This window comes from Corvus moneduloides, chromosome Z (assembly GCF_009650955.1).
Source record: "Corvus moneduloides isolate bCorMon1 chromosome Z, bCorMon1.pri, whole genome shotgun sequence".
Taxonomy (NCBI): domain Eukaryota; kingdom Metazoa; phylum Chordata; class Aves; order Passeriformes; family Corvidae; genus Corvus; species Corvus moneduloides.
In genome coordinates, this window is record NC_045511.1 from 54,840,629 (window position 1) to 54,853,181 (window position 12,553).

General features: G+C 43.8%; 1 protein-coding gene across 5 annotated transcripts in view; it reads left to right on the forward strand.

Annotated features, from left to right (window-relative positions):
• FAM172A (family with sequence similarity 172 member A) overlaps window positions 1–9,454 on the forward strand; it is a 265,939-nt gene extending 256,485 nt beyond the window's left edge. For all 5 annotated transcript variants that reach the window (XM_032095251.1, XM_032095252.1, XM_032095249.1 and 2 more), the window contains one exon: window positions 7,222–9,454. In XM_032095251.1, the coding sequence (XP_031951142.1) occupies window positions 7,222–7,364 (143 nt within the window). In that variant the 3' untranslated portion in view covers window positions 7,365–9,454. The remainder of the gene's footprint in view (window positions 1–7,221) is intronic.
• Window positions 9,455–12,553: the final 3,099 nt, after the last annotated feature.

The window sequence follows — 12,553 nt, forward strand, 5'->3', positions numbered from 1 at the left end:
AGAGGTGATCATTTTTCTGGGTTTGTAGGATGCTTGTTTCTCTGTTTTCATCATCCCACTAAAGATTCTTATAGATAATACATGTCCAACAGAAATAAGGACTGGTTTGTGTCACAGTAGGTAATAACTAAGTAGAAAATGTCTTAAGTATGTGTAGTCTAGTCTCCAGCATTGCTATGATTTTTCTTATGTGAGTATTGAGTCTTAATCAGTTTATTGTGTGTCCAAGCCCACTTATTAAGCTGTATTTCATTTCTTCAGATTGTTCTGTTTCTTCTCTCTTGGTTTCTCCAAGGAATTCATTTCCCTACACAGTTACTTTAGATTATTATCATGCCCATGACTCCACAAACGATTACATCTTAGCCAAACTAAACACATCAAAGTTTGGGGATTGGTTTGGGGTTGGGGGTTTTTTTGTGTCCCCTCAGAAATTACTGCTTTCATTTCATTAATTGGTGTTCAGCTTATCTCTTAATTTTGCCTAAGCTTTTAACCTTTCTTTACCATTGTGACATGTAGAAGTGCTTATGCAAAAACTCCTAAGGTCATTGGATCTCAAAGTTCTTGAGCTAGTGGACTTGTTCACAATCTTTCCTGAAGCTCTCGTTTTCCTAGTCAGAACTACTGAGTGATTTTAGGCAAGATGCATTTGTTGTACTCACCTTTTTCATTAGCTTTACTAGTGATGCTCTGAGAGCTTCTTCTGTTTTGGAGTTTGAGACCTGAACATTTACTTCAGTAGACCAAAATAGTCAGAAAAAACACAACTTCTTCCCATGCAGATCGACAGGATAAAGAAATTGTAAGTGGAGAAACCTTACGAATTAAAAGTAGTTCTGTCATACTTGGTAATATCTGGTGCACTCAAGGCTAAAAAAAAAAGTTAAATTCCTGTTCAGAAATAGCTTTGTGATACAGAATTTGTTAGCATACAGAAAGATGGATGCAGGACAGGCAGGAAGCATCCCTTTCTCACACATAAGTGCGTATTTGGACCATGTTGTTATGTTGCTACAGAGTTACAGAATTGCAGAACTGAATACCTAAGAATTAAATAAGTTCTTCAATGTGTGTGTGGATAATGTAAGAAATAAAGAAATTTCCATTGATTCATAACTTTCAGGAGAAAAAATCCTTTCTGAAAGGTCTATCACATTTGTCTACCCAGGTCAGATGGAGTTGGCTTCTCTGTTAGTTTATGTGTAAAGGAGGAATTAATTGTGTTGATGCTTATGTTTAATAATGTTTAAAGTGTTTCTGTTCCTGCGAATGCCCACAGAAGTCTGTATTTCAACCTTTGAACCATGTAAATCAAGTTTTGATAGGACTGACTGCCTTTTATATATGTAGCTTGAATCATAAATGTTAAAGTAACCTCTGCCACTGTCTACGGACAAGATGGCTAAGCTGCTCACATTGGTGTTTTGCAGCATGACAGGGCCTCAGTGCAGATCATGATCACAGGAAGCAAACTCTGCTGAGCAAGATCTTGTTGAAGGTCAGCAGAATTCTCCATCCCAATGGGGGCTAAACCCCAAGGCATGGAAGACCCTTAATTCATTTTGAAGCCTGCACTATTTAGAGATGAGCTGCTGTTTAGAGAAGCAGACCCGAGGTCAGCCCTGTGGCTAGTATCTGTGAAGAAGCTTTTCAACCTGGAAACTTTTCTCTGCAGAAATATTTCAGCGCCAAGGCATGTATGAAGATCTCTCCCAGCTCCTAAGCAGCATAGGAAACCTTTGTCCCACACATCTTGTAAACGCGGCAGGGGGCCACCATTGTGCTGTGCATCTTCTGAGCACCGCAGGAGGAGGCTTTTGTCTGACACAGTGGGCAGGCGCTGTAGGAGGGCACCTTTATCCTGCACAGCCAGTAATCGCTCTGCAAGAGTGAATTATGGTGATTGCAGAGCTCTTCTCTCTCCAGACACTCTGGTTTCAGAAGGAGTTCGTCAGCCTTGCTAGGTGGAGAGCTGCTTTTCCTGAGTGAAAGTGGAAAGGGAAGACAGTAAAATGCCTTTGCATGTGTGTGTGCAAATGGCCATCAGGATCCTTCACACAGTCATATTGCATGACCACCCCTGCAGGCACCATTCCAGTTTCAATCTTTGCTTTTCCTCTTCTCTATTTTTCCTACCCATTTAGGCTGCCCTTTTAATTATTATTTCTTTGTTCCTTCTTATGTGTGTACAATCTTCTATTCCATATCCTATTCCTATATTCAATATCTATATTCTCAATATTCTTTCAGATGACTAATAACCACATTTAAAAGACTTGAGCCCAAATACCAGTCCCTCTGGATTTTCACAGGTATATTTTCAACCCCATATTATTACTTACTATTTGTCTTCTCAAATGCTTTAACCACTTCCCCAAAAGTGTGCCAGCACCCATTTCTTAGAGCCTGAGATAATGTACAATGGGAGAGACATAACTCTGCATCTGTGAGATGAGATGAGATGAGATGAGATGAGATGAGATGAGATGAGATGAGACGAGATGAGATGAGATGAGATGCTAAGTTTGGACCCTGTAGAGATGCCATGTGTACTGTAGGTGCTGGTGGACATGGGAGCTGGAGCCAGCACAGGCGTGGCAGCACACATTTGGGAGCTGCATTACCATAGATCTCAAGTGTTTGGGGGCCCCTTGACTGTCGTAAAGCCAACTGATGTGCAAATGAGAGGTAGGAGTGACCACAGCCCATTAGATAGTGAAGGTCATAATCCATTTTAAGTGATTACATTGGTTCCCACTGCCCCAAGATTGCAAGGTTGTCCTTTGTGGAAAACAAAGCAATGGATTAAGTCTCTCACCTGATGATTTTTGTTATTCAATAAACTTTGGGTTTTATCTGTTCTTTTGAGCCTGTTGTGTCTGCTGTTATCCTGAAGGTCCTTGTGATTTTTTATAATGTTGATCTCTACTAATACTCAGACATGAATTTTATGTGTGGTAGTTAGTTTCAATTAATCCTCCTTTTCTCAAATTAGAAATTTTTTTCTTCTTATCCCTACCACAGTCCTCTAGTACCTACCTGATTGTACATGAATTCTCAGAAATAATTGCCAGTAGTCCAGCAAGTTCATTAATTGATTCCCTGAAGACCCACATATGCGTGTCATCCAGACCTGATGATTTGGATATTAAATTTTTAGAAGTATTCCCTTACCTGATTTTTTGTATCAACTGTATTGGCAAGTCTTCATTATTTCTAATTATATATTTCTTTGTGGTGCTTGGTAAATTGATTCTGGAACTTGTTCACTGTTTTACAGTCATTACTCATTTCACCTCACACATTATTGGTTCCACCATCTCTTCGGAGCTTTTTTCCAGTGATGTTATGCACATGCTAAAATATATATTCATTTCTCTCTGCATCTCTCCATGCTGGCACCTGGGAGGCTATTTGCTTATTTCTGTCATTTCTTGTAGGGTGTGCCCAGCCACTGCCCTGGAGGGACTTCTGCTGAGATAAGGAGATTGCTCAATCTCCCAGCAGAACTCCCCTGGAAAGGCAACCACTTTCCAGTTACAGAGAGAACAAGACAAACCCAGAATCCTCTGGGAGACCCTATACAGATCCTTTGTAACCCATTGGCCCTTACCCTCTGACACCCACCCCCAGTATCCCTATAAAGCTAGCCCCCTGCTCCTGCAAGGGCAGAGAGAGCCTGTCCCTGGCCTCCCCTTTGCCAGACTAATAAAGCTGTCTCGTGCGGAACAGCTACACGGGCCTCTCGTCTCTCTGCCTGGTCTGGACTGGAGGCTGCCCTGCAGAGCTGAGCTGAAATCACAAGCTGACAATCACTAAAGAGCTGACAGCTTCTGCATGGGCCCTCCTGGCCAGCAGCTGAGGGAAGACACTGGGCCCTGGGAAGACGATCTCTTTTGGGACCATCTCTCTGGACCGGTCACAGCTTCCTTGGTCAGAGCTATTGACCCCACACCAGCTGCCATAATTTCTCTCAGTGAGGCTGGGACTAGGAGGGATTTATACTTTTTTATTCTGCAGTTGTAGCCTTTGCATATTCTAGAATATTCTAGCTGTTTCCCACACTTAAAAGGTTTTTTATATCTTTCCCATGCAGCGTGCTCCTAAGATTTCTCAAAGAATTAATATCTGAAATCACTACATGCTGTGCAACAGCCCATCAATTAATACAATATATTGAATAATGTGGGTTATCATCACGGCTGTTGAAATTAGTGAGCACTAAGAATATATATCTCAGAGGACCTTGGCTTTAGAACAGCTGCTTCTTATTGTCTATCTCTTAAAAATTATTCTTTCTATCAAAAAATAGATGGCTGTTCATGTATTTAATTTAGATCTCTGTTCTACTAAATACGCAACTGAGATTGCAGTCGTCAGTGATATTCTTCCTCTGGCAAAAACCTTATGGCCAAGTCTGTTCTAACCCTTAGGACATAATTCCACTTGCTTTGGTTGAATTTTCCAAGCCTTTGGTATATAAATCATAAATGCACAGTCTGTGCAATGTTAAATTTTTAGGGCTCTCCCTTTAGTAGCAGTTGAATGTGAATACATAAGGGCAAAATTTGACCTTTAAAAATGACTATAAAGGGCCAAGAAAAGCAAGCTTTTCTTATTGCAGTATTAATCAAGCAAAGAATCATCATAATCCTGGAAACTAAATATCCATTGTAGTGATTTCATCACCAGGGAGATGTTCATCTGCTAGTAAGATTGTTACTAGGAAAGGGAAAATAGTGAGTGTTAAAATTACTTTAGACTGCTGAATCATTGAGTCCCTCTAGACTCAAAGCTTGAATTGTTTTTTGAGAAGAGTGGGTTGAGAGGAGTTGCCACAGGAAAGCTGTAGGTTAATCAGTTTCAGTAACACTAGTGAATGTGGGCATGATCTCTCTTGAGGACATGAGGAAAGTGCATGGGAGAAGGCAGGATGAAGAAAGAGACAGAGAGGCTACAGAAACGTACTGTTTTGTTGTTTTTTGTTTCTGGATGGCCCTTCCACAGAGGAAGATTGTTGATGAGAAAGGAAGAAAGGGGAGAAAAAACAATATAATATTCACAACCTATATTTTCATCTAATTTATCCAGTGGATACTAATGAGGATTATTACAATCAAGACAGAGATGCAGGCAGGCAGAAATGAGAAATATGTGTTTGTGTGGGAAATGTCTGTGATGGGGCCAGAAAGACACCTGGAAAGATGTTTTGCCTTCAAGGCTCAAAGTGGTGTTTACCATATGCTGTGACACATGCATGTGAGAAGGATGGGAAACACCTGTGCAGGAGTGTCCTTAAGGTGTGCTAGGACAGCCTATCCCTCCATAAAATCAACTTTGGTAGGCAAGGTGTGTGTGCATGGTGGCAGTGGGCAGTCATAGTGTACCGAGCCAAGCCAAGTCCTCATGGACATGTCTGTTAGGCTGCAGGTTTTACTGGAAGGGAAGCTTTATCCTCCTGCTGTGTTGGGCCACCTCTGTGTTTCCAAGGTGAGGAGCAAGTCTTGGTGAATATTGCTATGGAATGGCCTATAGGGGATGGGATAGGTGATCTGTATTGAAAGCCACCTGCAGGATAGAATCACAGAAACTTTTGTGTTGGACATGACCTTCAAGATCATGGAGTCCAACTCTTAACCCCACACTGTCAGGTCCAGCACCTGATAGAATGGTGCAAAGAGAATTTCTACAATGATGGGTGAATTTGAAGGTGGAAAGCATTTGTATAAAAGGAGCATGTGGAAAATTTCTGGAAGATGTCATGAATTGCCTCCATACAATGAATATGGAGGGGGGAGGAAAATCTGTGTGTGCACGTGACATAGATGCTCTTTGTACAAAAACATCTCTTTGTGTGGGAAATAGTGCCTTTCCAGAGAGGGTTTTTTGGAGTGTTTTTTTGCTTGTGTGATGGCTGCCTTTGAGGGAGCAGAGGCGTGCAGTGTGACAGGTAGTGCCTCCATCAAAGACTTTCTGGAGGGGACGGTGTGCATGGACCCACCAAGGATGGGTGCATGCTCCATGGATGGGTGCATAGAGGTAAGTGTCCTGACAGGGATGTGACGGTGGGTGTGCAGCAAATGCCATGCCAGAGCAGCCACCCCCTATCCCCAGGGACTGATGGCCACCCTGCGTCCTGCAGGGACCATCATCCACCCTGGACTGCATCCCTCTCCACCTGGCAGTCCATGGGCACTGTGTCCCTCATTGTTGTCACCCCCAGATTGTGATACTGTCACAGAACTGTTGCTAGGCAACAAATGTGGTTACCAGGTCTCAACGAATAGCTGAAGGGGAAAGTGAAGTGTTGCACCATTGTAGAGTAACCATAGCAATGACCTACTATTACAGACTAAAGAATTATCATTAACAATGTTAAAGTATCAAACAGAGGCCCAGGATCCAAAGACTACCAGGCAGCATCTCTGCATAATTGGGTTACCCAGGAAGAGGTCCCAACTCTTTCACACCTCTGGGCTCCCTATCTTCATTGTCTTGGTTTTGTTTTGGGGCTTGGTGGTGGGGGAAAGGAGAGGGGGTGTGGTTGTTTAAATAAAGCACATGGACTGTATGTTGAGGAAGACACTTGCAAAACAATAGAAGCACCCACCAAAAAAAATTACAGAGGTAAATCTGTGGGCAAAGAGAAGATACAAACAGGAAAGGCCCACTTTACTGTCTCAATACAATCTATGGGAATGGGTGCACAAAGGATGCCTTCGTGATGCATGAGATTTAGTTCAGATCAAGTGTTCTCTTTCACTTGAAAATACATATGCCAGGGTAAGAACAGTATAAAATGAAAAATAAATAATACAAAGTGTGCCTGAAAAGTAGACAGTTTCTTTTTCCCAAGGTCAGATAGAAGAGGTGCTTCAATGAAGCTTTTATTAGCCAGGTGCTTTGGGATCTTATTTTTCCAGATACGAGACATGTTGAGGATCTCTGACTTGTGATATGGGTGGCCATGCATGTGCGCGTGTGTATGTTTGTGCATGTGTCTGTCTGCATGTGTGTGCAGTTGCTCCTGTTCACCTGCCCCAGAGCTCAGCAGCAGGACAGCCCTGACCCTCCCCAGGCTCCCTCCAGACCAGCTGCAAGCAGCTGGGTGGCTTCCCTGGGTTTTGCATTTTTGTATTTTATGGAGCATTTATCGTGTGAACAGCCAGCAAGTCATAGAACGACCCCTAGTCAAACTGTCACCTTTGTGTTTTGCAGGTACAGAACGCCATGAACTAACTTCTTGGAAGAGTTTTCCATCTATTTTCAAGTTCTTCAGCGAGGCTGTAAAGGCAAAGAACAGCTTGGTGAAACCAACCCCAACACGGCGCTCCAACAGGATAAAATATGAAGAATTCTAAAAAGAGGGGAGGAAGAAAACCCACCACCACCAATGTCTTTGCTGCTTGTTTTCTGCAAGGAGTCTCCCAGCCCCTCATTAGATTGTTTTCTTCCTAGAGCACAGGGTCGTGATGTATACATCTAAATAGCGTTTTGCATTATTTCTAGATGAGTGCAACTGTCAAAGCAATATGGGTTCACTGGTTGTGCTTCCTGTGGGCTGTAACTTGGATTTTGTGCTGCCCATCAGTGTGCAGATTAAGGCTGACAGTGGTACTGCACAGTGCAGCATGGTGCAGCTCTAATTGCCCTGACATAGCCCTGCACCAAGCTGATGCCAGAATTTAACAGCTTCATCGCAGTCCTATCGCCTGCAGGAATTTTTGCAGCTTCCTTCTATTTTGAGACAGAACAAAATAGGAATTACTCTTTTTTAAAAAACAGCCCTAACTCAAACGTGTTAACCAGCCTATGAATTTACACCCAGTAGCCTTCTCTTTCTCTGGGACCAGGTGGGATTCACTTTTAACTCTTTCATTTTTCTGCTGGCAAGAGTGTCCAAGAAATTTGGCCCAGAATTCTAGAAAGGCTCCATTGTTGATGTGATTTTCTTTTGCTAGATTAATGGCGTTATCTGTAGGTCTTCTCTTCCTTTGGAAAGCTCTACTTAAAAAAAAAATGCCTATTCATTAACAGGCTGGATTACACTGTGAAATATGACAGCAAAAAAAAAAGAGACACACTGCATATTTTCCTATTTATTTTTAAACGCAAAGATGCTTCCATTTTCATACTCTGGGTTTGTAATGCCTTGCCATCCCATGGTTATCCCTTTTCCCTAAACTCACAGGTTCATCCCGTTTCCCAGACTCTCAGACAAAGGTCGGCCAGCAGGGCACTCTATTTGGGGATTTCACACCATGCACAGGGGGTATGTGGCTGTAGCCACAACTGTTGCTTTAGGCAGATTTTCTCCGCTAACACTAAGGGAAAAGATGTGCTTGATAGCAAGTGCTCTAATTAAGCTCCTTTGGTGTTGATAGTACTAAGTTAAAGTGGTCGTTTCTTTAATGGCCGTGCCCACCTCACCTCTGATGCTGTTAGTGACAAGGAGACACCATTCAAACACATGAGTTTTGACCCAATCCCACCCTCTCCTCATGCAATGTGTCCAATCCTACAGCTGGAGGCTAGAAATGGTGGTGGGGAGCGTTAAAACGAGTGATGCCAAAGCAGGGGCACCTTCCTACGCCACAGAGCAAAAGCAGAAGTGCTCATAGTGAGGTGCAAAGGGAAACCCAGCTGGGTTTGGGCCTAAATTCTCTGGGTGGGGGGCTGTCAGCACCCACGGAGTGCTCACATCCCTACCTGCTCATACTGGCAGCAGGGCTTCACTTCCCCAGCTCCTGTTTCCTGTCATCTCACTGTGTTGAAGCTCTGCCCTTGGGGAGGGGTGCTTGGAGCACCTCACCAGGGCAGTGGGGGAGGTGTCAGGCCATGCCTACGCAGAGGGAAGTGCTGTGTCTGTGCCTCACAGTTTTTCTTCCCAGAGGGGAACCTGTTACTGGGGAGAGAGGACTGCACCCAGCTTCCTCAGCCCTCCAATCTCTGCATTTACTCCCAGTCAAAGGATGCTGCTGCCTTTGGCCAGCCTGATCCCCCACTGCGGGGGTCTGCAACCCCCCTCTCCCAGGCCTGCATCCACACTGGCCCCCTGGACCCTGTGTGTTTAGGGGTAAGGCAAGAGTTTACATGCTGTGGTTTGAGTGTCTTGTGCTTTGTCCCACAGCCAGGGAAGATGTGGAGGCCAGGGAAATTTGCACACACCAGACCCGCCACTCTCCATCTCTGTGGAGGTGAGATGGAGTCTCTAGGGTGCCCAAATATTAGAGGAGCAGATCTATTTTTGTAACTGTTGATGACAAACAAACTGTACAAAAATTTTTACTGTAATGCTCATCATTTTCTAAAGAATTTTTCTTTACTGTGCCCCGGGCCCAGCTCACATTATCGCTCCTGTGGGGGGCTGTAGAGCAGAAGGGATCCTTACCACTAGTACTGCTCTGCTTGCAGTGAAGAAAAAATAAAGATGCTCTCTTCTCTCCTCCTTGCACAGTTTGTGTCCTTGGACTAAGCTCCATAGGAGCCGCAATCTCTGGTGGGTAGGATGGGGGCTGCATGGGCAGCAGCTCCACCAGCCTCGGAATACATGCAGAAAGGGCAGGTGTGTTTGCAAACAGGACCCTGTACAGTTGCTGGGTTGGGGATGGAAGGTGTGAGCAGGGTGTGAGGGGGGTGAGGCTCGTTTGTACCACAGAGTGGGCTGCATGTCCAGCCCTGTGGCTCAGCCCATGTGAGCATGAGCTTTTCTCCACGCCCCCACATCATCCATAGGAAGCCATATAGGCAAGTGTGCCACACCATCCTCTTCCCTTTAGCTGTTCATAAACATGAAACCATGTAAAAATACACCAGGAGAGGGATTTGATCAGTTCTTTTGGGAAAAGGACTTTTTGCAGGGGGACACAGGCTAGAGATGGAGGAGGCAGCATCTCTGGCCCCAGCGGCAGAGGATGCATGGGCTGCAGAAAGAGAGGAAGGTGTGGGAGCATCCCAGCATGTACTGCCAGACTGCCAGATTCATGTCACATGAAGAAGTGACAGTGGTAACCCTGAAGCACACTAAGGAGGGATGAGTTGATTTAGTCTATTCCTCGGGATCTATGTTTATAAAGATGCACACCACTGGCCTCTCATGCCATGATGTCTTCAGGAGACAGAGGTCTGACATCAACCTCCTCCTGGTTTCATCACAGGAATGTTCCCTGACATGCTGCAACAGCCTCTTCCCTAGGTAACATGGAACTAGGTGTGCAAAAGTGACCAAAAAAAAAACCAAAAACCCACACCCAAACCAACAACAGAAAACCAACAAAACTGACCTTACAATAGGATCTAGGAAAATCCCCCATCTCCTTGCCACCTGAAAGGTTTGCACACCATTGTGCAAGTCAAAATGCCACCATTGAAGCCATGGACCAATGAGAGCAGTGCTTCCTTGTTGAGAATGGAGAGCAAGAAAGAAGTGTTCCTCACAGAAAAGAGCCAGCAGACCCCAAAACACAGCAAGATGTGGGGTAAAAGAAAAAAAAGGAAGGGGGGAAGCAAAGATAGCCCTCATCTTCATTGTGCATACATGGCAGTACACTGGTTATAGTTACAGTCCTCACAGTGTGATCCTCCCAGACTCAGAAGAAGCTGCTGCTTTTCATGGAAATGTGCATTTTTCCTCTCTCTCTGAGAAACATCACTTATTGTGGGTAGTGGGGCTTTTTTTCCCTCTAGAAATTTCATTTAGAAGTACAAATGAAAAGTGTCACATCTAAAACTGCATGGAGCCACATATTGCACCATTCTCAAGTCAACCAAACCAAAAATAACCTGCCAAGAATGTGTACATCCATCGTACACCAGGGTAGAGCTACATCTAACAGAGTGGAAGGATGCATGTGTGTGACTGCACACATTCATGGATCTCTCGATCTCACAGGGATGTGTGTGTGTGTGTGTGTGCGCGTGCATGTATGCGTGTGCCCACATTATGTTGATGTACTCGACAAAGTGTGAAAAATGTACTTCTAGAAAAGCTTGAAAGGAGATGTCATTTATCATTGTACCATCATAATACCACAAATTTCACTTTTCTGTTCCATTTTGGATTGCATGTGTTTGAGAGTATTTCACTAGATCAGTGACAGCTCTTTATTTGCATAATTATATGCTCTGGTCTGAAGAGAAAACTAACCCCCAAATTTCATGGGTCACCAAACTGCAACAATCAATGTTTTATCACATATGCTAAGCAAAACCTAAGGAGCTATATGAAGTTTCTTGTGGATTTTTTACTCCTCAGAAAATTAAAGATGTGCCTCCTGAATAGATGCAAAATCTTTCCAAGCTCTTTGTAGGTGAATTCTATTTGAAGGGGAAACTAGAGATTAGCTCATAGATCTGGATTTCAGACCCACTAGCATTCTTACTTCAAAGTGGATTCAGACAAGCAGCTTTACTGCATCTCTAAATTTTGCCATCCTAAGTAATGTCATTTAAATGGTGACAATCAAAAAATGAAATTAAAAGAAAATAAAAATTGGTAAAATATGAAAAATACATTCACCCCCTCTCTTATGAAGCCTATAGTGACCAGTTTCATTCTGTGCAGTTTTTTTCTTTCAGCTGGGTGCTATCCCCATATAAAGATATAGGTATTTCGTATAATATTAAGAAAACCCTTTCCTGAGCTGCAGAATTTGTTCTGGTCCATCAGTTGCATAATAACCACACACTCCAGTTAGGACACACATATTCCAAGTTTCCTTCTCAATCAAAATGCCTTGTTATGAGGAGGAAGGAACCTGGGGATGGGAACTGACTGGCACTGAAGATCCTCCACCTCCTTCTCCTCTTCCTCCATCCACACTAGTACCACTAGAAAAGTTAGCTCTTGCATTATATTATATTATATTATATTATATTATTAATATAATACAACATAATACAACATAATACAATATAATAATTCACACAAAGTACAGGAGGACCTCTCAGAGGTGTAGGTGAGCAGCACCTATCCCAGGGGACATGCTGCCCACACTTAATTTCACTCCAAACAACCCACGGAAAACCCCCAAAGTTTCTCTGGTCTCCAAGATGTAACTTTGCTGGTAGAAGTGCCCATGGAGTTTTGCTGCCTTGGAGTTTGGTCCGTCTAAGCTCTTGGGAAGAATAAACTTTTAAAAAGGGGCCTATTTCAAGTAACATGACCCTCAATGATCTCCTGACCCCATGGAAGGGAGAGCGGTGCCTGGGAAGGAGCACGCAGCCCCATGGCATTGGATGAGTTAAGCACCTGGAGAGAAGAAGCACTTCTGCTATCCCATCTGGGTTTTGGAGGGGGGGGGGGGGGGGGGGGGGGGCGTGTTTGTGCGTTTTTCTGACTTTACCATCAACTCCGGAAGCCTTGCAGGGGGAAACAGGTTTCCAGCACAGACTAGCACCTGAGAAGTTTGACTCACATTTGATTCCTGTGTGATCTCCAAACACCTGCTCCAGGCAGACACCAGCTTCGCACCACCTCCTCACCTTGTAGGAACAAGGTGAAACACGAGTGGGAAATAAAAACAGTGCTAAAACACAAGTCTCCTCACCA